General features: G+C 41.5%; 2 protein-coding genes across 2 annotated transcripts in view; one reads left to right on the forward strand and one right to left on the reverse strand.

The window, feature by feature from the left end:
* Positions 1-289: 289 nt before the first annotated feature.
* mbd4 (methyl-CpG binding domain protein 4) lies at positions 290-5,490 on the reverse strand. Its single transcript, XM_080763139.1, has 8 exons — positions 5,454-5,490; positions 5,035-5,379; positions 3,027-3,868; positions 2,831-2,896; positions 2,509-2,643; positions 2,193-2,342; positions 1,846-1,949; positions 290-924 (listed from the first exon to the last, which is right to left on the reverse strand). Exons 2-8 carry the CDS (start codon positions 5,289-5,291, stop codon positions 850-852), a joined length of 1,629 nt encoding a protein of 542 aa, XP_080619265.1. The 5' UTR covers positions 5,292-5,379; positions 5,454-5,490; the 3' UTR covers positions 290-849.
* A 211-nt stretch (positions 5,491-5,701) lies between these two features.
* Positions 5,702-23,171, forward strand: part of ift122 (intraflagellar transport 122 homolog (Chlamydomonas)) — a 53,949-nt gene continuing 36,479 nt past the window's right edge. The window contains exons 1-15 of the mRNA XM_080763749.1: positions 5,702-5,837; positions 7,381-7,447; positions 8,521-8,605; positions 9,158-9,236; positions 9,339-9,415; positions 9,707-9,773; positions 9,882-10,028; positions 12,219-12,294; positions 13,890-14,081; positions 14,957-15,095; positions 15,600-15,802; positions 19,567-19,704; positions 20,266-20,430; positions 20,771-20,968; positions 21,574-21,714. Of these exons, the coding sequence (XP_080619875.1) occupies positions 5,779-5,837; positions 7,381-7,447; positions 8,521-8,605; positions 9,158-9,236; positions 9,339-9,415; positions 9,707-9,773; positions 9,882-10,028; positions 12,219-12,294; positions 13,890-14,081; positions 14,957-15,095; positions 15,600-15,802; positions 19,567-19,704; positions 20,266-20,430; positions 20,771-20,968; positions 21,574-21,714 (1,833 nt within the window). The 5' untranslated portion in view covers positions 5,702-5,778. The remainder of the gene's footprint in view (positions 5,838-7,380; positions 7,448-8,520; positions 8,606-9,157; positions 9,237-9,338; positions 9,416-9,706; positions 9,774-9,881; positions 10,029-12,218; positions 12,295-13,889; positions 14,082-14,956; positions 15,096-15,599; positions 15,803-19,566; positions 19,705-20,265; positions 20,431-20,770; positions 20,969-21,573; positions 21,715-23,171) is intronic.

Consider the following 23,171-nt stretch of genomic DNA (forward strand, 5'->3'; position numbering starts at 1 on the left):
TTTATGCAAGCATAAATCAGGTTGTCACACTGTCCTGAGTGGAGGTAGGTACTTTAATTAGTTCTAAAAAATACAGATTACTCAAAATAATCAAAAATACTGTTACTCAAGTATCAAAAATAGTACTACTCAAACATTTTCCAATAGCAGGAATACTCAAAATATCGAAAATATCAAAGCAGAGTCCTTCGATGCGATCAATTGATTTATTCACCTTTAAGTGTCCAGAGCAAAACAAGAAGTGGTGTCCCAGCAAACAAATATACTATTTACAACAAGAACTGGCCAAGGTTGGGAAGAGGTCCTCACAGCTCCAGATTCAGCCAGCAGTGGCAGGTTAGCACGGCTTACTACTTTATTTCACGTTGTGTATATTCCTGCATTCTATTCATCCTCCCTCCTGCTGTTAAGGTTTAAAGAGGGTTTTGTGTGTCTTACGTGTTCTTTTTATTATGTTTGTCGTCATTTGTTCCTTTTTTTGTTTCATTACTATATCCACTAGTATTCTCTCTATTATTATTATTATTATTATTATCTAGTTATATGCTGCATAAGTGACAAATTAACCCCTCTTGATTCTTGAAATGAATATATGTACATAGATACATCAATACATGAATAACATTTTGATCATAATAACGAGATTTATAACTATAATAATAACTCAAACCTTATACAAAAGTATAAAAACATTTAATCAACATTGCAGAAAATTACAAAGAGAGGCAAACACTACCTCTAGGTATTCAGATGAGTTCAAAATGACATAATTGTTGGATTTGATTTCTTCTGCAGTGATATAACTCATGCACACTTGTCTCTTGAAGGTTTGTCATCCGTTATCACGTTTCAGATTCCAAGCTGCTCATGGTTCTCCCACAGCCAGGCATGATATTTGTTTAACTTGTGATCTTTTGGAATCACCTTTAATATAGATACACAAAAAGGCGAAGTGTTTATTATAAATGAATATTACATGGTATAGTTAGTAATCCACTAGTCTCACATAACCAGACGATCCGAGATCTCTGCCTTCATACGTTTGGTGACATCTAAATTCAATGGATGGGCTGACGGTCGATACAATTCGGAGGACCAATACAAAGACTGCAGGGTGGTCGTTCACACTCGGACGGTATCATGATTGGTTTCCAAAGCAGTGTGTAACTGTCCCAGCAATGGATATTTTGTATTTTCTATTTCTATTTTCTATTTCTAGTTTATATTCTATTTTATTGCTCACATTTCTGAAAATGTATATGTGAACTTTATAGGTATGTTATTTGGGTACATATAAATGCATGGTGATATAGTGCCATCCACTGTGCTCTGTTATTGTGGTCTGTCTGGTTCATGGGCAGGTTGAATTGGGCCCACCTGCTCTAATCACCTCGTTCTAATCACCTCATTTAAAGCACCTGTGGGTCTTGGGCATGTCAGATCAGAACGAACAGAGCTGCAGAGAGGAGCTCTCTCATGTCAGAGTCTGACATGACATAACTAAGATAAGAGAAAATAATATAATATGAAAGAACTTAACTGAACTCCTGAATAATCGGTGCAGAAGGCGCATACGGTACGTTCCCAATTGTTTTGTTTGTCTGTAAAAGTGTCATTGTTTGTGTTTATTGTTTGTGTACATTTTATTGTTTGTTTAGCTGACAAGGATGTTCATATTTCATTGTATTTAAAAGTGTATTATGTGATTTTCTTTACAGTTTTTCACGGTTATCACTTTGGAGAAATAAAAAGCCCTAAGTGAGATCAGTTGGAACGGTGTCATATTTCTGCCACGGATAAAGATGGTTTGGGAGCAGTTATACAGTGTATTCCATTTGCACTCACCTCTCTCCATTCTTCCACGTAGAAGATCCTGTAGGAATCATTGCCGTACTTTCCAATGCCATGCAGCTCTATGGGGTAGCGCCACTGTTTAGTGAGATATTCCTCTGTACAGAAGGACAGTGACTGTTAGATGTTTAGTGAGATATTCCTCTGTACAGAAGGACAGTGACTGTGAGATGTTTAGTGAGATATTCCTCTGTACAGAAGGACAGTGACTGTTAGATGTTTAGCGAGATATTCCTCTGTACAGAAGGACAGTGACTGTGAGATGTTGTCATGTCAAAATGACATACATCCATATAAATTACATTTCAACTCAAGAGTAAAGGCATAAGATAGGAATTCACCTGAAAAGCGGATGAGTGTCTTTGCTCTGAGCTCTTTTAAACCCAGTGGCTGTAGAAGTTCAGATATGGGCTTCCAGTCCGCCTGGCGGGTTACTTCTGCAGATGGGTAACGCTCAAAGAAACGCCACAACATGGGAATTGCCACCTTACCTAGATGAGAATTGTATGAGAAAGAATACTTGTTGAAAGAATGAGTATTGCGTGTGTGTGTGTGTGTGTGTGTGTGTGTGTGTGTGTGTGTGTGTGTGTGTGTGTGTGTGTGTGTGTGTGTGTGTGTGTGTGTACAAGTTTGATTGCATGTGTGTTGTCTCATCACCAGTGGTTTTGTTTAAAAATATGGTAGCCACCAGAAGCTTCCAACTGTCATGGAACAAGGTTTCCTGTACAAGGTTGAATGGGGACCTGGGAGGAGTCCACTTCTTGAATGCTTTTCTCCTGGGGGGACTCGGGCCTGTATACAGGTGGAAGACATGTCTTTATAAATCACACACAGAACTTCCCATCATCCTACAAAGGCCACAGGTGATTAATAGGCATACTTACGACATAGCAAACAATGGATATTATCAATGTCTCATGTTTCAAAGAACCATGTACTGTACATGTACCGGCAACCATGTAACTCAGTGAACTATTACCATCTCTCAGTGACTTCCCACGGAAATAAGGACTGGTTTTCCGGTTGTCTCCCAATAGTTTGAAGTCTGGGGAGAAACAATTACATATTTAGCATGTAGATCTGTTTCAAAATCATAAAGTATACACACAAAGGACGCATATTGTATGACTGAAGTCTAGACAGAGCTGTCAGACTGCATAGTGGACTATACTCACAAGTCTGGGAATCTCTCATGGGTGAACAGTGCCCACTGCTGGTGTCAGGCGATACGACCTCTTCTGAATTCCTCTCACTGTCAGCATCAGCCTCCAGGTCTGCAGGAGGCTTCATGTCACCATCTTCCTGACTTTTTATGTCATCATCTGCGCTCTGCTCAGCCTCACTGTCGGTGGCAGGCTCAACAGTTAGTAGTGGGGCCGAAGGCAGCAAGACAGCCTGTGCATCCTGTTGACTGGTACGCGTGTTCTGTGGGCCAGCGGGAGTGCCCAGTCTGAGTAGCTTCTCTCTCAGCAGGCCCCTCCACTGACTGCTTTTCTCCAGGTTAACATCCTCCACTGCTGTTGAAGAAGACAACTGAAGAGAGGTCTGTGCGCTGCAGTTCGCGGTCCCGTCAATTTCCTCACTAGAACCGTGAAACAACTGCGTGTCCTCCTCTGTTGTGATTTCACCATTTTTGCTTCGATCTTTCTTTCTGCTTATATTTCCCTCTTTGATGTCACATTCGAGCAAAGGAGAACTGTCCGTATTGTGCTTAGCCATGATGCTTTGTCCTCCTGTAATGTTCTTCTGCTTGTGGGATGCAGAAGGGACACTTTTGGTTTTACTTGGAGGTTGGTGGTCCAGTATTTCAGTATCTTCTTTCGTTGTCCTCCGTCTATGTAGCCCTTCTTTCTTTCTCAGACTTGTTTTTTTATTGATGCATAGGAGTGGTGGATCTGTGACACTGCAACGCTTGGATTTAGTGAAATCAAAGAGATCTATCTGTAGGTCCTCCACTCTGTCTTTTAAAAGGAATGCTTGCAGAGATGCTCTGGACCGGAAAATCTGCCCCTGGGGACTTTAACAAAAGAGTGATCTGTATTAGCAATTTTGTTGTACTGACCAAAATCAATTTGCCATTTAAAGGGGAATAACACAAATTTTCAACATTTTACTATGTCATTAATATACCGAGTTGTTGTGTGGAAATAATAAAAAGTCCCCCGCTCAACCCCTGGTTCACAGAAGTAATTTCTCTATGGAGAATAACTTCTCATATAAGCACTGTGGTCCAAAAATAAACAAAGTGTCTCGGCTAAATTGTCGGGGAGGTGGCTCTGTGTCGTTTACGACCGTCAGTCACTCATATTTGATACTGTCTGTTTCTAGCGAAAATGTACCTAATTCAGCAGCAGTAACATTAGCATTTTCTCTCAGTCAGTTGGTTCTTCATATCCATATGAGTGAAACAGCCAGGATAACATGTTTATTTTTCAAACACAGTTCTTTTATGAGGCGAATCCTCCTATGGGGATTTAAATGCAAATAAAAAGTACATGAACCCGTGGACTTGCGACCTCTACCGATATTGACGTCAGACTTCGGTGCTCTATTCTGTGTTGCCTAGAACTGGAGGTCTGAAAAAAATCAGTAACCGTATGATCGAAGTACATCTTTGTGATGTCACTGAGATGTACTTCATAATGTTACTGATTTTTTTCAGACCTCCAGTTCTAGGCAACACAGAATGGGGGGACTTTTTATTATTTCCACACAACAACTCTAAGGTATATTAATGCAGTGGTCCTTGAGGGAGTTCCAGGGGGTTCCCAGCTAAATGATAGCCAAATGGACCCTTATGTGTCTGTAACTCTGAGTGTACAAATGGAACCAAATGGACCCGTTTGTACACCCTCAGAGTTAAATTAACATGTATTTTACGATATAAATTGGGGGTCCCAGAGATGAAATTCCATTAAATGGGGTCCGTAGCCTAATGCATGTCAAACTAGGGGGTCCTTGAAATTAAACGGATTGAGAATCTCTGCTAGAGCCGTAAAAATATTCTCTTATGAGGGTCCCTTGCATATCTTTTCAAAAGGGGCTCCTATAGAGCTAATTAGTGTCAATGTGGGGGTCCTTGACGTGAAAAAGTTTGGGAACCACTGTATTAATGACATAGTAAAATGTTGAAATAAGCCTTGTGAGCTAAACATTAATTAACTGCAAACCTCAGAGAGTCACCTTGTAATGTAGACGTCTTCTTTGCCTGCTGACTTACCAGTTTTACGCTGCCTCAACACTCTTGTCCAGCCTGGGGGCATTTTAGAAGACTGACCTTCATCATCCTTATAGTGACTGTCTGTCTCTCTGTCTTCTTTAGCCCCTGACTGAGCATCATTGAGATCCATATTTTGAGATGATCTCAAAATGGATCTCAATAAGATCTCATCTGTGTAATTAACAGTGATGAAGTGCTTTGATGATCTGATCTGTGCCATTGGCAAAATGAGTTCCAGCAGTCATCAGCAGTCATCTCTTTAGGAATAGAACGTCCATGAATGGAAAGGAAAACACGGCATTATCGCTCTGCGATTAGATTGATATAATAGCACGAGGATCACAAATCCAAAGTGTCTCAAACATGCATCATCTGTTTTTACCTGAATTATCCAGTCTTTCTTTATAAAGCAAGCAAGGTAGAGCAAAGTTGGATGTAAAAACATAGTTCTGATCGTCTGGTGCTCACGCACGCAACAACATCCACCGAATGTAAACAAAGAAATTACGTCATGACGTTATGGCGCGTAGGGCGTACTCTAATATATATATATCTATGCTAACCACGCCCCACACAGGAAGTAGCAGAGCGGAGTCTGCGCAGTGGCGACACATTGAAGCCCAGAACAGAATGACAACTGTGAGCTAACTAAAGCAACAACAAACCTGTTGAAAACACCCAAGGATTATAACGTAAACATTATCAGCATGAGAACCGTTCCCACGTGGATAGACAAAGTGCACGATCGTGATAAAGTTGAACAATGGTAAGAAAGAACATCTTTATTTGAGGTCAACAGACATGCATGGGGATGCTGCGATGTGTGGTTAGCAACGGCCGTTGCTATGTAAACTATTGCTAATTTGCTAGCATGGGGAATGAATTGCTCATCTACCCTTACATGATGCGTTATTGCGTTAATACTGTGTTACATTCAATTCAATTCAAATGAGCTTTATTGGCATGAGAAAACAAACGTTTACATTGCCAAAGCAAGTGTCACATTATAATAAAAACTGTTGAAAATGGGGAGATTATATACAGTTGGAGGGGGTACAGCACTTTGTAAACAGAGCTATGTCACATTGCATCGTAGCCCCACAAGCAGAACCCAAATGTAGTAAAGTTTCTGACACTTTATAACAGGGTATGATATTAAGTTTTTTACGTGTTCGCTTTGCAAAATATTAACTGGACACAGCTATTTAACTTCAGCCATGTACTATAGAAAATATAGAAAATCCCATACAAATATTTAATGGTATATCTGAAAGCTTGCACACTTTTATAATAAATACATTTCCTTTTTGGACCTTAATATGCTCCACCTTAAGCCGTTAAAAATAAATAAAAATGAGAGACGCTTTTGAAATGGTCGTTTGCCAGCTGGGTAGAATGCAGACCATCTGCATTCTATCAGAGTAATAGTGCTTTGAATAATTCTCACACATTTTCAACACTAAATCTCTACACCCTCATTTTTTTTACACTGTACCTGGCTGTACACACAATATGTTTGTTTGTTTGTATGTATGCGGCTGCACCACACTCTAAAGTCAAAACTAAGAGGTGTAGAGACTGAGACATGCAATTAATTGCAGAAACTGCTCCTTGTGAAGGAGTATGTATGCACTAACTGACTGAGCCACCAGGCAACCCTTTACTTAGCTACTCAATGTGTTCAGGCTTTTACAGAGGCACATTCTACTGAACCCCTGCTTATACGCACACACATAGCGACTGCCTACACCCCAGCCACACCCCAGCCACACCCCAATACCCTAGCAACCACCTGTTACACCCCAGCCACTTATCAATACCCTAGCAACCACCTGTTACACCGCAGCAGCCATTTAGTACAACCCATAAGTAGAAACCACATATTACCAAAGCAAAACCCTAACAACCACCTGTTAGCAACACCCTAGCAACCACTTGTTACACTCTTATCAACCACATTTAAGCACCAACTACAACCTAACACCCTCACAACTGCCCAACACGCTAATAGACTCTATAATCCACCTTCAACACCCTAGCACCAGTCTAACAGCATGCAATGCCCAACAACATCCTAGTAATTGCCTCATACATTCTAGGGACGTCCTAGAAACCGTGTACGGCACGCTATATTTTTCAAGGCACCAACCAAATTGTAAATATGTAAATGTAAATATGCTTGATATAATGTATTATTGTTTTTTGCTTGCCTTGCCTACAGAAAATGGAAGCTCAGAATGATATTTGTTTGTGTGATTATCATTGTCTATCAAGATATAATATAATTCCATTGTCTTCCAACATCCCAGTATTTACGACCTTGCCTTCAAGCCAGATGGCAGCCAACTCATTCTTGCTGCTGGAAATCGTGTTCTGGTAAGACTGCCTTTTAAACAGTGGTGTAAACTTAGAGTACGGTAACTAACTTCAGTACTTTTACTCCAGTACATCTCAGAGGCGAATATTATACTTTTATTCCACTGAAATTATTTAAAAACTTTAGTTTCAAGTTACTTTGCAGATTTTGATTATTATTACAACACATACATTACCCACTTCAGCCCTATATATATATGTACATTTCAGCCATTTAAAAATAGCCAATCTACAAGCTCACAATTCGTCGCGATGCAACACATTGTAGATGTTGTAGTGTTGTCGACTACAACACTACAATGTGTTGCATCGCCTAAAGCGAGTCCAACTCAAGACCAAGTACGAGGGGGGGGCGAGTCCGAGTCAAGAACGAGTGTGGGAGGGGGTCGAGTCTGAGTCAAGACTGAGACCAACGGTACAGAAAATACTGAGAATGCAGGCAGGCACGTCAGCTGCACTCCTTTACATAACATAAGTGCCAGACAGCTCTCTTATAATGTTAATGTGATTAGGCTCCTCATAATATGAGTATAATACATTTATTGATGGGTATTATACATTTATTTCATTGCGTTGTAGTGACTCGTTGGGGGAAGAGTCCCGAGTCCCTTGGTCCGAGACAGTCAAGTCCAAGTCAAATTTACCGTAAGGGCGAGACCAAGACGACACCAAGTCAATTAAAATGTGGGCTCGAGACCAGGCTCGAGACGAGTCAAGGACTCGGGCACTACAACACTAACACATTGTGAGCTTGTAGATCTGCTATTTTCAAAATATTGTTTTTATGCATTTTATACATTTGAAAACTTGTGAAATGGGACATTCTGCATAATAGGTACTTTCTACTTGTGGTAAGTGTCAAAATTTCTTTAAGTACTTTTGTACTTTTACTCAAGTAAATTTAGAATTCTGGACTTTTACTTGTAACAGAGCATTTCTACACTGCAGTATTGACACTTTTACTTAAGTAAAGATTGCGAGTAATTTCTACACCACTGCTTTTAAAATGTAATATGTTGTCCTCACGGAGGGGTTAATGAATGCCTCAATCATCATCTCACTCCTCTTCGCAGGTGTACGATACAGGAGAGGGGACTCTTATTCAGCCCCTGAAAGGACACAAGGACACGGTGTACTGTGTTGCCTACGCCAAAGACGGTATTTTGCTAGTTGTTCCATTGTACATTTCAGAGTGCAGGGACAGCTGTCGTCTCACACAATGCTGCATTGTTCCCAGTGTTGATTTTGTCGACTAATACTATGACAAAATGTTTTCGATGACTACCTTTCTTCACTGACGAAATCTAAATGAAAACTAAGCTATGATTGATGACTAAAACTAAGACTAAATATATATCTATATATATAGACTAGTGGACAAGAGATCCTGTATAAGTCATTTTACACTTGGTTGCATGCTGAAAATAGCAGATCTACAAGCTCACAACGCATTGCAGAGCGACATATTGTGAGCTTCTAAATCGTCTATTTTCAACAAGTGAAAAGTCGGTCATTACGACTAACAAGGCCCACCGAAATACATTTTAATCGACTAAATCAACTGTAGATTTAGTCGACTAAAATATTATGATATCTAGTCGACTAACACTAAAACATTCCAGGTGACTAAAATGTGACTAAAACTAAATGAAAACTATTCAAGAGACTAAACTAAAATCACAATTTGCTGTCAAAATGATTGTTCTGCAGGGAAACGATTTGCGTCGGGGTCCGCAGACAAAAGCATCATCATCTGGACATCCAAACTGGAGGGCATTTTGAAATACACGTAAGGTTCTACCTTCAGACATGGCTGTAGTGTTACTCCGTGCTCCATGGTCTTTCTTCAATTATTCTTTGTTTTGTTTCTCTTCTATGTCTGTATCTGTAGACACAATGACGCCATCCAGTGTGTTGCGTACAACCCTGTCACCCACCAACTAGCCTCCTGCTCCTCTGGGGACTTTGGTGAGTATATTTCACTATATTTGATCTACAAGCTCACAACGTGTTGTGATGCGGCACTTTGTGAGCTTGTAGATTAGTGGATTAGTTATTAGTTGTCATTACGATCCGCCATAGTCTGCTAAACGGATCAACGTGGGGTGAATTCACATCCACTCCACTCCTCGCGAGACTTCGTCACGACAGCGGTCAGAGACTGTGGCGGCTGGTGTTCTTCAGATAGTTTTTTTTTTTTTTAACTTTTTATAGTTCTTCCTTGGTGCACCAGCTATGAACTTACTATACTTGTTTCAGGTCTGTGGTCTCCAGAGCAGAAATCGGTTTCCAAACATAAAGTGAGCAGCAAGATAACATGCTGTGGGTATGTACAATAAACAAGCCTGCTTTTGGTTATGACTATCTGCTACTTCACAGACCCTGTACTTTACCCTGACACATTTCCCTGACACATTGTTTTCTTCATCTTCAGATGGACAAACGATGGCCAGTACCTGGCCCTGGGCATGATGAACGGAGTGGTGAGCATCCGGAACAAGAACGGGGAGGAGAAGGTTAAAATAGAGCGACCAGGAGGTTCCTCCTCTCCTATCTGGTCCATCGCTTGGAACCCTTCAAAGTTAGTCTTTTCTAAGCTATCTCCAGCATAATTGATTAATTAATTGATCAGTTAATCTTTTATTTATATTAGAGAAAAACAAATTGACAAACAAGAGACTTCTTTTTCAAGTGTGCCAAGTTTATAATGGAGATAAAAACGTAAAATAATGTAGCATAACCACATACTGAACTAATGCATAATGTTTGTGTAATGAATGGTTCTTTAAAGTTTTATTGATCACCAGTCACCAGGATTTGTTAATCGTTTTCACACATGCATTGAGTGCAAGTGAATGGCCCAGTTAGGACCAACAGGTGGCAGTGACGTTCTGTGAGAGAGCAGATGACAAAGCCTTGGATGGGAGCTCCTTTTGGGGACTGTGGGCTTCCTCTTTAACTCCTTTTACAGCCAGAGCAGAAATGGAGAGAAGGGTTAGCTAGAGTAGTGGTTCTGATAGTGGTTTTCTGGCTATATCGAGTCTCGATCCCCATCTCTACAGCTCTTCAATAATTAGAAAATAAATGTTCAGGTGGGTTGCAAATTTTCAGCCGATCAGGAGAGAGTACCCATTCATCAGCTTAATTTTTATTGTGTTCCAATTCCCATTTTGTCTACTTATGTTTTGGCGTCGTCACTTTATTTCACTTACTAATACTAATCTGAGTTCTCTATCCTGACATTGGTTTCCCGACCTGAAAAATCTCTTTCAAAACGTATGAAAAAAATTGTCATGCCGTGATGCATTGTGAGTTTATAGATTGGCTATTTTTTTATTCGTCATACAAGTAAAGGGACAAAAACAACGGTATGCATGCGTGCGTGCGAGTTGTGTGTGGGGTCTTTTTCCGATGGGGGTCTCCAGGAAAAGAAGTTTGGGAACCACTGAGTAGAGAATATGGGACAGGTGTGTGGATATAGAAGTTCCCACACACAGTTTTTCACAGGAGTTTATGTGCACATAGACAGCAGGTGCTGGGTTAAGTGCAACGCATAGTTTGAAACAAGCAGATTCTGTACATCAAGCCAAATCCTGACTTATTTTATGAATACAAAACTAGACAATATTTTGATTCATGGTAGATCTTTGCCAGGTCAATTTAAAACACCTGTTCAGTCATTCAAAATACATAGACTTCATCGTCACAGGTGGTGCTAATGTAAACATTGTTGTGATCATAAATAACGTGGTGAGAATATATGCAGTAGAAAAAAATGGACGAACTTGTTATACCGATTTGAGTGATGTATGGATAAAATATGTACAAATGTACAGAAATGTGTTTTACCAAAATCTGCCTCATGGTGACGCGATAACCGGCAGATGTGGCATTTCTTCCTCGGCCTTGTGGGAATGTGTGTGCATAATTTCACGGAAATCGCATGCTGTGTTAATGATTTGTTGGAAATGGACAAATCCTGCAAACAAAACCCTGTCCACCAAAAATAGTGAAAATAGCCGATCTAAAGATGATGGTTGCAGCCCCAATAGACTCGACGTACCCCTCACCCTGAGCACATATTGTGGAACAGTAGCAGGGAAAAAACTCCCTCTTAACTGGAAGAAGCCTCAGGCAGAAGCAGGCTCTGTTGGGCAGCCATCTGCCTTGACCAAGGTGGGGGGAGAGATGGAGAGAGGAGAGAAAGATGGAGAGAGAGATACAAGCATCAGCAAAAAAATTAGAACAGGTGTTTTAAATTGACCTGATCCAAATGTTGTCTGACTGCTAGTGTTCAGTAATAAATTAAGATTGAATTTGGCTCGGTGTGCGGCCTCTACAAACATAAACTTCAAATTTATTTAGACAGATGGTTAATAGTTTAGCTGGTATTCTAGTCTATTTGAGTTTTAGGAACCTCCACGGTTCTCTTATTTATGTGATTATTTGTATTGACAAGAGTTCAATAAACGCTTGTAAATTGCTCTGGATAAGAGCGTCTGCTAAAGTCCTACATTGTAAATTGTATATTGCAACTTCTGCTGGAAAGCCTCTCAGATTGAAACCACTCCAGACACATGAGTTACTATAAAGGCAGAATGAAATGTGTAAAGATCAGTGAGGAAGACAACAGGAAGACAAATCGGATGTTAGGTTTGGGAACGTTACTTGGAAATGAGATAAATCATCATTATGTCAGCAACGAATGTGTTCTAAATATGCTGCAGCTGTCAGAAACTCACTCTAAAGCCATTATGATATACTCTCCTAGGGATGAGCACAATGACATTCTGGCTGTCGCAGATTGGGGTAAAAAGTTGTCCTTCTATCAGCTTAGCGGAAAGCAGGTGAGTGACAATACACTACACATTGAAGGCTTACATACTGTAAATAGGTTTGATTTGTAAAAAAAAAAAAAGGGGACATTTTCTTAAGGGGACACCACTTAAAGGAGCATTCAGTGATTTGGGTGATTTGGTAACAAGATGTGCACATGCACGCACTACAGTGGGGGGGGGGACGGACGCATGAAGCCAACAGCACGAACACCAAAGAAAATGCATGTATTTAATTCAGTCTTACCAGAAGTAGGGATCAAATATCACATATATAAATATTGAATCAACGAACTTAAAAACTGTCTGGGATGCACACAAAATCCAGAGTAGATGTGAAAATGAGACCAGAAGTGTTTTTAAAGTGAAACTCACCTTTAATGCATTTACAATATGTGACCACAATTGGTTTCTCTTTACATTATGAGCATGGAGCTGTGCCACTATAAACAGCTTAAAGGGGCCTGTTGATGACCACAGGAAGACAGACCTCATCCTGAGGAGGGAATTAGTGATTGGCTAAATAATATATAATTTGCTCACGACACTATAGCAACAAGGAGCAATATCATTTAATAATCCCTCTGTCCAAAACATACGGTAGTTATAACACTTTACAGAACTTTAAGGCCTGAATTTCCACTTGTAATCAGGCTGTCAAGGTTTATTGGAACCACAACAGTGCATTGGAAGTGATCATGTTCAGTTTTTAATAATGGCGGCTCTCCCTCCCCCTTCCTCCCCTCCCCTCGGGCAATACCGTAATTACAGGAAAATATGCACCCTTCATTACTCTGCCACGAGACCTTAGGCTCATACATTGTCACTAGCCCATTTATCTGTTTAACTGAACATGCTGTTTTGATTACAGTGCTTAGAATAGGCCATAATAAAAGAAAAGAGCGAGTCCAAACTAAGTATGGACTGTCAGGCGATTCTTTTCCTGCATGAGGAGAAACAGATGCACCCGAGTTGAGAAACTGATATGACGTTGCTCAAATGGACCTTGAGTTCCAGTACAATACAGCCTACTTAGAAGTGGGAGACGGTTGCCTTTCTTTAATCTCTCTTTTAGTCAGGGGTTCAAAAGGATTGTTGAATTTGTTTTGGGACTTTGATGTCCATTAGGCATAGGCAGATGGTGGACGGTGTTGGACCATTTCAATCCTATATACTTAATTTTCTAGGGGGGGTTTTTTCCCTCTGATTTTTCTTGCCATTATTGATTGTTAACATTAGTTAAGTGTAGAGAGACAGGAAACAGGGAGAGAGAATGGGGGAGTGACATGAAGCAAAAGGTCCACCCGGCTCCGGGATCGGAACTGGGGACTTGCCATCAATCATCAGAGTCTATGTGGTATGCGCCTTAACCAGTTGGCTATCAGCGCCCCCAAACCTATATACTTGGTTGACCGGAGTTCCCCAGGGCTCTATACTAGGCCCTGTGTAGCTGTTTTTGCTCTACACCTATCTATTGTTTATTGTTTATTACCATGCTTAGAGATCAGCTATTTCTGATCCTATTGTCCAGCTATTATGCTGCCCAGAATAGGGACGCTACGGTTCGTGACGTTTGGTTAATGCCCACTTCTCTTTGTGCCTACCAGATTTGGAAAGACAGGACTCTCACCTACGACCCGTGCTGCATCAGCTACTTCTCCAAGGGCGAGTACATCATCATGGGCGGGTCGGACCAACAGGCCTCCCTCTACACAAAAGACGGGGTGCGGCTTGGTACCATCGGAGAGCAGAACTCCTGGGTGTGGACGTGCCGCGTCAAGCCCGACTCCAACTATGTGGTCGGTCCCTCGTCTTTTGGAGACATAAAAAACACGTCCAGTAAAAAGTGCTCTAATGCAAAACAGTCATGGACTGCAGACGCACAGTAAAAGCCTCAGTGTTCATTTAAAGTCGCAATACGTAACTTTTATCTCTTACCCAGGATTTGAAGCACGGTCCCCCCGGGGCGAGCGTTGAAATGTCTGCTGCTGAGCTAATCCAGAAAGCCTGTTTGGGCAAAGGATTAATTGCGTTTTGAGCTTCATACAATACCACTTTGTCAAGTCAACCAGTAGTGGTTCTACCTGTGCACAGGATTTTGTAATTCTCAATAGAAGGGTAGACAACCACCACAGTTGTTATCAGACTTCAGTACCCCTTTCCCTGATTTCTGAATCCAAGTACCCCCACCCCTATTTTCGCCCACAGTAAAATAGGCCTATATTGTTTCCATTTTCCACTTTCTTTCATATACTTTGCTCTACCATACAGGTCAAAATTAAAATGTATTCACAAAAATAAGTTATGGTTTGGTGCTTTAACTCATTTGGTTACATACAAAGTGATAAATTAACACTGAGGAAAACACGGTGCACTTGCTATCAACAGTGCCTGAACAGTGCAGGTATGTGTTTGTGTTCTCACCAATGAAGCTACACAAATTCAGCGTTATATTACTAGAGTGAAGACTATAATTGTCTCACATTGACTGTAACACCTCTCTGAGTCTTCTCTTTTCACCATATTTTACTGGAAGTGGTAAGGCATAGAGGAGAGAATTGGTTCCTGGCTCTTCTTCTGGTAGACAGGCCTCTAACAACGGGAACATTGTGTCACTCTTAGTCTTTTCTTAGAGGTGTTAATGGGATGTTCTCGCGTCTCGTCTCATGTCTAGGCGGTGGGCTGCCAAGATGGGACCATTGCTTTTTACCAAATTGTCTTCAGTACGGTTCACGGCCTGTACAAAGATCGCTATGCCTACAGAGACAGCATGACCGATGTCATTGTCCAGCACCTCATCACCGAACAAAAAGGTACACTGTGTTTTTCCGGGCTCGTTTTCAGAGAATTTAAGATAACGACAGTATAACGACATTTTTGAGGTGTTTGAAGGCGCTGTGTGCCACTTCTAAATATGACAATCCTAATCTATCTGTGCACTGTGCAGTTTGTGTAAATCTCTATTTACATTTACAGTATAATATATGTGTTGTGTAATTTGTATGTGCATTTGTTTGTGAATGCAGTCCTAAGAAATCAAGGAGCTGAGCAGTATTCAATTACAATAAACTAGACAGATGCTGTCTCTGAAACCTTAGTGTAGGTCAGGCAGGGTGTACAAGTGCTGTACATAGATATATAATAGCTAATAATAATTGATGTATAATAGATTCTATTATAATTATTTTCAATGCATTTTTAAGTCCTAAGAAAAACTAATTACAGCGAGCAGTGGCATTCGATTTGGGTATAGTTGCTTCACATGTGTGACCCTAGTCTACTCTCTCCCACCCTCCCGACCCTACCTTTACCCGCAGTGAGGATCAAATGCCGCGAACTGGTGAAGAAGATCGCCATCTACAGGAATCGTCTGGCCATCCAGCTGCCAGAGAAGATCCTCATCTATGAGCTGTACTCGGATGATTCTTCAGACATGCACTACCGCATCAAGGAGAAGATCTGCAGGAAGTTTGAATGCAACCTGCTGGTGGTCTGCTCACAGCACATCATTCTCTGTCAGGTAGAGTGACCAGGCGTTCCGGTTTGGCCCGGAATTGTGTCCGGTTTCAAGCTGGGTGTCCCGAATTCTGACACATTACAATTTAGGCATTTAGCAGACGCTCTTAATCCAGAGCGATTTACAGTAAGCAAGAACAACACATGGTAATAAATCAAATACATAGAAATAGTCATCAGGGATCATAAGCAAGCCGAGAGCCTAACATCCGTCTAACAGTATGAAACTATCACAATAAAACTATGAGTATACTATACGCTATAGAGTGCTATGTCTACATAAAATGCTATCTAAATTACATACGTTTAGCCTTTGCATACACCTGTAAGGTCGTTGAGGCTAGTGAAGAGGTGAGTCTACAGTTCTGTCTACAGTCTACAGTTCTGATTGCAATGGGAAGTTAATTCCATAGTTTTGGAGCCACGAGGGAGAAGAGTCTGGGGCGTGTGGAGCATTGTCCCAGCTGTTTTAGTGATGGTGCTGCCAGCCTAGCTATGTTGGCTGATTTGAGACACATATCTCTAACACACTAAATATCCCAAATATAAAACAGCCGGGACAACACTCCACACACCCCAGACTCTTCTCCGGGGCGTGTGGAGCGTTGTCCCGGCTGTTTTAGTGAAAGTTCTGCCAGCCTCTCTGTGTTGGCTGATCTGAGACACATATCTCTAACACAGGGGTTGTCAACGTTTTTGGCTGGGGACCCCCGGAAATGCTTTGGCCATGTCTGGCGACCCCCGCACCGCCCCCAATACAAACTGACTGTAAAAATAACCTTAATAAATAATAATAGAGAAAATATATCATAAATGAATACTGAAACCAGATGTACCGGGGTAATTCGTTTTGAGTACTTCTATTGAAAGGCGCAGTCACTAGGTGTGCTAAGGAAATATATTTTAAACATATCTTTAAATTCTATTTTTTTTAATTTACATTTCTGCTAAGCATCCAGCTAGGTAGTCTTTGACAAACTTTCCAGTAGGACTTATTTACGCCATTTATAATACTTAATACGGTACTCGAATTTGGGGTAGGACAGGAACGTTACAGAGGGTAGATTAGCTTTAAACCTAAATGTTATTCATGGCGTCAACCAATAGGAAAACATATGTGTTGTAGAACCCACTTGGCAGGCATTAGCTTGTAGTTTTCTTTTGGTGGTCCAACCACTCCAACGTACAGTAAGTCAAACACACCAGAAAACCATCACTGGCCACAATCCACTAGAAAACATGGGTGTGACGCCTCAGCATGCATTGACTATTGTGGGAACCAACACACATGTCTCTCTGCCTGGAGAGAAAAGGTCAAAAAGCGACAAGAGATAAGTCTGGCCTTTGTCTGGTGTAGTCTGGGAGGTACACAGAATCCTAAATGTTTTTGGAATAAAACTGTGCTGGTTGGCATTGGCAACATCCCCGGGCTCTTTGAGACTGAGAAAATGTGTGGTTAATGCCTGCCTTTCTCTATAACTAAAATCCCTTGACCTGTTGTGACATTCTTGTCCTCAAACGTCTGGTTTGACAGATAGCCTAAAGAGGCCGTGGAGACATTTGCGTACTATTAACATGATGGACACAGAATGAATTAGCGGTTTGCCATGCACTGCGTCTCCAAACACCCCCAGAGAAAAAGATTGCAGTGCAGAGCTGCCAGTTTCCCCAGATGTTTCTGCCTACACTGTAAAAGGCTCCAGCTGTGCGTGTGCGTGTGCGTGCGTGCGTGTGTGTGTGTGTGTGTGTGTGTGTGTGTGTGTGTGTGACTTTACCCCCCCCCTTCTCTATCCTCTCAAACGGCATAAGGGAGATAGGGAAGTGAGAGAGAGAGAGAGAGAGAGACAGACAGAGAAGGCACACAGTTTTTGCGTAACCACTGGTGGGTCCCTAGGGGGTTCTCTCTGCTTCTTGGCTCTGTGTGTCTGACAGAGGCTGCCGGCAGAGAAGGAACGTCCGTAACACAGAGGTTATTTCATCATTTTCAATCTGTCCGTGTGAGACGGAGGTGCTTCAGATGTCTGGCTAATAGGCCTGTTAGTGGTCAGCGCCTCAGACAAGCTTTTAGCCCATATATAAATGGGCTGTGAAAGTCTGCGTCAAATCAGCGTCTATCCTTGCAACGTTGATGTTTCGACACACTTTTGCAGCCTTTTTAAGGAGGGCGAGCGGAACAATGTGTTTCCGATTTATGGAACATTTACGAGTATATTTAAACGGGGACCGATGCCAGATTAACAGATTGTCAAACATGTGAAAGTACAATGATTCTGCCAAACCCATAGTGACGGAGTCCCCAGAGGGATGAATGAACGTTTCATGTGTGATTCTGTGGTCTGTCTGGTGTCTCTGTACCGCTCTCAAAATCGTAGGAAAAGAGGATTCCTTGTCTGACCGATGACAGATTCTTGGGTCAGATACCAATCCTGTTTTTGGAGTGATTACTCCAAAAAAAGGATTGATTACTGATGTTTTGACTGATATTTTGTAAAAAATAAAACCAACTTTTATTCAACCACTTAAGCCCTAATCAAAAACTGTCAAAAATAGACAATCCACAAGCTCACAACGCAATATGTTAACGTGTGTTAAAGGTATTGTAGACAAGTTTCCAGTGTTTGTACACAGAATTGATCGAGTGTTTCCAAACAAATTAAAATCTAGCTCCACCCCCCTCCCCCCGTCATTCTATTGGCTGAGCCAGGTCACTTCGGGCTATGGGGTTGTTGTTGCTGCTGGGAGGGACGCTATGGATATTGCGCTCGTATGGCTAAATATGACATTAAAAAAATATGAATTTCTATCGATATCATAGTTACAACAATGACATTGAGTTGACATGTTTTTTTAAGGGTAACTGTAGCATAATCACAATATCACAAGACTGACACGACGAGTCCCGCAAATGAGGAAGTAGGAAGTAGTGGAGCAGACTCACTGGCTCTCAATTCAATTATCTTTCATTTGTAATCGTGCATATAAAACATATTGCCCCTCAAATGCCCCAGCCACTACAGCATCGTTCATGTGAACTACTTTGTCCACGGTTATTCATTGCAATGAAGAAAAATCGCTATGATCAGCGACGGCTTGTCACCGTTGGCGAGCACGGGTTGAATGCAAGCTTCAAGCCGGCCGGACCACCCAACCATGCGCTATACATAGCGATTCTCATAATTTCAACAGGCTTACATATTACATCATAAACATACTATTTCACATGAACAATGGTGAAACTAAGATATGGGGATAATATTATACTTGCAATGAAATCGCATTGCGTTTTCATTATAATACTGCTGGGTCGAACACACAGTCACACCCTCACGCTGTGATTGGCTAAGACTCCGCGTCACCCCCCACACAGACCCTCCTCCCAACACACTTTATTCCGTCCCGCGACATAAACAACAGTGGATATAAACAGATACAAACACATAGAGGGAGACAAAGGGAGAGTGTATGTCTACAGGGCAGCAGCTCAGCATCAAAATATAGGGGAAGATAGAGGGAATAAGGCCACAAATATAGATAGATAAATATTTAGATTTTTGGCTGAAAACCTGCCTATATCACCTTTAATGTTCAAAATGGTCACCAGGTTGAAAGTGGTTAAAAATCGGTACACATCGTCTCAGGCTGCATATTAGGCGATACCGATGTCTTCATAGAAAAGTAAAATAATGACCAGTATACCGTCCACTCCGAGCTATCGGTCAGGCCCTACTTAAGTTTGTGTCCTTCTGCTCTCACTGTACCTCTCTGTAGGAGAAGAGGCTCCAGTGTCTGTCCTTCACCAGTGTCAAGGAGAAGGAATGGCTGATGGAGTCTCTGATTCGCTACATCAAAGTCATCGGTGGCCCACCGGGTAGGGAGGGCCTGCTGGTAGGACTGAAGAATGGGGCGGTAAGTATATTTATATATACTGTTATTATTCTAAGCACAGCACCTTCAAGGACCTCGAAGAATCAGTATTTTGTGACATCACAGGTTTACAGGTATAAAAAAGAAATGGGTTTGCGTGTTTCATCATTTTGGAGAGGACAGTGGTAGAGGGAGAGCAAAGGGGAATAGATGGAAACAGGCTAAAAAAAACTATATATATATATATATCTTTTTATATATTCGACTAGTAAATCCACTAGTTGACCTTGTTGGTACTAAAAAATTGATGAAAAAAATTATATATATTATTTTTTTTCCCCCCATTTTAAACTAGCTAGGCAACTAGTAAAAATCACTATAACGTCAGATACGGCGCAGAACATTTACATCATTTGCAGGTGTAGCATCAAATGTCGGTGTAATCTAAGACTTCAGTTTCAAGTCACACAATGCATTCCTGTCTAGCTTTTTCTTTTATCTTGTATCTTTTCATGTCTGATCCCAATTCATTCATCGAGTCTTCTATTTCCATCAGTAATCTGTCCTGACTTTGTGTCATTATTGCTTCGTTCTCCCTGGCAGATCTTGAAGATCTTTATTGATAACCCGTTTGCGATCACTCTGCTGAAGTTGACCACGTCAGTGCGCTGCCTGGACATGAGCGCCTCTCGGAATAAACTGGCCGTGGTGGACGAACACAACACCTGTCTGGTGTACGACATCAACACCAAAGAACTTCTCTTTCAGGTTAGCCAGCAGGCCAGAACTTCTATCATCTACTTGTGTGTAATGTTGGTTTCAGAGGTGAATAAACTGATGCAGTTCCATTAGACAAGGGTAGGTGTTGTAATGCTTTATCATTCAACATTGTAAAATAATGTGTCTGCTGAAAACTTCACTTTGTAGCAATGACTTATTCATGAGAGCAGAGAGACTTGCACTGTGTTAATGCCTGAAGTGCCATGTGTTGGAACTCAAAACACATTTCGGCTTTTAGCAAACCTACAGGTTCTTTAAAGTTTAAAGTAGTTTTGTAGGAGAGGCTCCTCCAGTATCAGGACAGTCACATCATCTTGTCCCCATGCAGGAGCCCAATGCCAACAGCGTGGCGTGGAACACCCAGTGTGAGGACATGCTCTGCTTCTCGGGTAACGGCTATCTCAACATCAAGGCCAGCAACTTCCCCGTCCACCAGCAGAAGATGCAGGGCTTCGTGGTGGGCTACAACGGCTCCAAGATCTTCTGTCTCCACGTCTACTCCATGTCGGCCGTGGAGGTTCCTCAGGTAATTGACAGCGGCGTTGCCATATCCGATTTGAAGACAGTGTGCAGTGCAGTTATTATGGAAGATTATATTAACTAGACCAGTGCCTGCCTGGTGCGTGCCCCGTGCCGGCCTACGCAGGAATGATGCAAGTGAAGTCGGGAACAGTGCAAGCTGGAAATGCATGCCCCAACCAGTTATGCAATAGCCATCATACGATATCCCATTGTGCCCCCTTTTTAACTTTTAAATTGACATTTAGTGTGGCAGTTATGCTGTCTATCTATAGTTAAACAACATTATTTGTATTACTACACAACACACAAGTCGGCACATAAAATTGATCAATTATATAAAATCAGACCTGTACTGTACTGTACTGTACTGTACTGTACTGTACTGTACAAGCCCTCGTCCCTGGTGAGTGCGAGTGCGTGTGCGTCCGACAAAGCCGGATGCACCACGGTGGATTTGAACCCACAACCCCTGTGGTGGTGGGCACTGGGCAGGGACTTTACCACTGCGCCACCCGAGTGCCTATTCCAAGGTTCTTTACTTTGTTACTTCTTGTGTACAGGCACATTCGAGTAAACATCACTTTTCTTCTTATGTTTTGTTTTGTTCAGTCTGCGCCGATGTATCAATATCTGGAGAAGAAGATGTTTAAGGAGGCCTACCAGATCGCCTGTCTGGGTGTGACAGACAATGACTGGAGGGACCTCGCCACAGAGGCACTCGAGGGACTCGATTTTGACACTGCAAAGAAGGCCAGTTCTATTGAAGATCAGTTTGTGCAATTTTAACATTTCTTTCCCACCTTTATTTAACAGGAGTTAGTCTCTCAAACAGATAACCCTTCATAATCCTACAGAGAGTCTGTAACTATGCCTTACAAAAGTTGTGACAGGAACGTGTCATCTTAAAACAGAAGAACGAAGTGCTCCCTGGGTTTAATCACAGTGGCTCAAAACAGGTGCAAAGGAACCCAAAGTTCTGCTTGTGGTGAGGCAGACTGTAGGGGGAAAAATCACACCTGTGTGAAGTGAGGGGTGCTCTTTTCATCGTACATCATCATGACGTAGCATGTCGATTTGCTCAGACACGTATGACGTAAATTCTGCTTTCATTGTCAATGACATTTAATGTTTGTGTTAGCACAAAAGCCGATTTGCTCAGACACATATGATAAATTCTCCTTTGATTGTCAATGGCAAATGTGACACGCTCCATGTATGGCCAGTACAGCATTCATTCCATATGTTGATCTGACCTCCCATGTCAAAGCGCCAGCACTCGCCCAGCAGTCTGCTGTCACCCAGGCAGATGCGTGCACGCAACCTTGCCCTCAGGCGCCTTACTGGTTAGCCATATTTTACTATTTTGAAAAACATTTTATAATAGTTCAACTAGCAGATCTACATCAACACATTGTGAGCTTGTAGATCAGCTATTTGAACTATTTTAGAATGTTTTTGAAAATGGTAAAAAGTGGCAAGAAAGTGGGTAAGGCGGCGCGCAAGATGGGGCCGGCTGGCGTCTTCAGGTGAAAAACATTATCTAATAATTATTTACAGATGCAGATTTATTTACTTTGCTTCTAGGAAGGTGTCATTTCCGTTACCAAAAATACTTTTGGAAGTATTTTAGAATTTCTATTTCTGGTAAGCAGCAAGCTAGATATAGGTTTGGACTAATTTGATTTATAGTTAGGACTTATTTATGTGACTGCAAAGGCCAAATGGAGGGAGGGGTAGGTGGACCATCCACTTTGTTTTGTTACTTTTCTACTCAATTTCGTTTCCAAAAGGTAGACATTTGAAAACTGTGTGAGCCTCTTGAGAGACTATCCAGGATCAGTTCCATTGCGATCCAGAATCTATTTTAGTGGCCAAAATGGCAGCACATAAAAGAAAGCAACAACATAAAACAGCAACATGAAAGTTCATGGAAAAATAAACTTCAAACAATAATCAAATTACTGTAAAAAGTGATTTAGAAGCATTCAGAAGCAGGACATGAGTATCATCCAGTTTTTTAATTAATACTCTTTGATGCTTCTCAGATAATCTAATTTACTTCAACATGACAGTAGCTCACACCAGGATGAGGAATTGAGGATGCACAAACATGAACCAGATGAACCGATGAATGTGAACATGCAGCCAAAATAGCTGATCTACAAGCATACAGCACTGATCTACAAGCATACAACACGTTGCAACAC

The sequence above is a fragment of the Protomyctophum bolini genome, assembly GCF_963924005.1.
Source record: "Protomyctophum bolini genome assembly, chromosome: 5".
Taxonomy (NCBI): domain Eukaryota; kingdom Metazoa; phylum Chordata; class Actinopteri; order Myctophiformes; family Myctophidae; genus Protomyctophum; species Protomyctophum bolini.

Excerpts from the sequence above, each read along its gene's own strand:
- mbd4 (XM_080763139.1), bottom strand. The coding sequence starts at position 5,291 with ATGGCACAGATCAGATCATCAAAGCACTTCATCACTGTTAATTACACA. Across the intron at positions 2,343-2,508 it reads ATTTTTAAACAAAACCACTG|GTAAGGTGGCAATTCCCATG; the intron begins GTGATGAGACAA and ends ATTCTCATCTAG. Across the intron at positions 1,950-2,192 it reads GACACTCATCCGCTTTTCAG|AGGAATATCTCACTAAACAG; the intron begins GTGAATTCCTAT and ends CCTTCTGTACAG.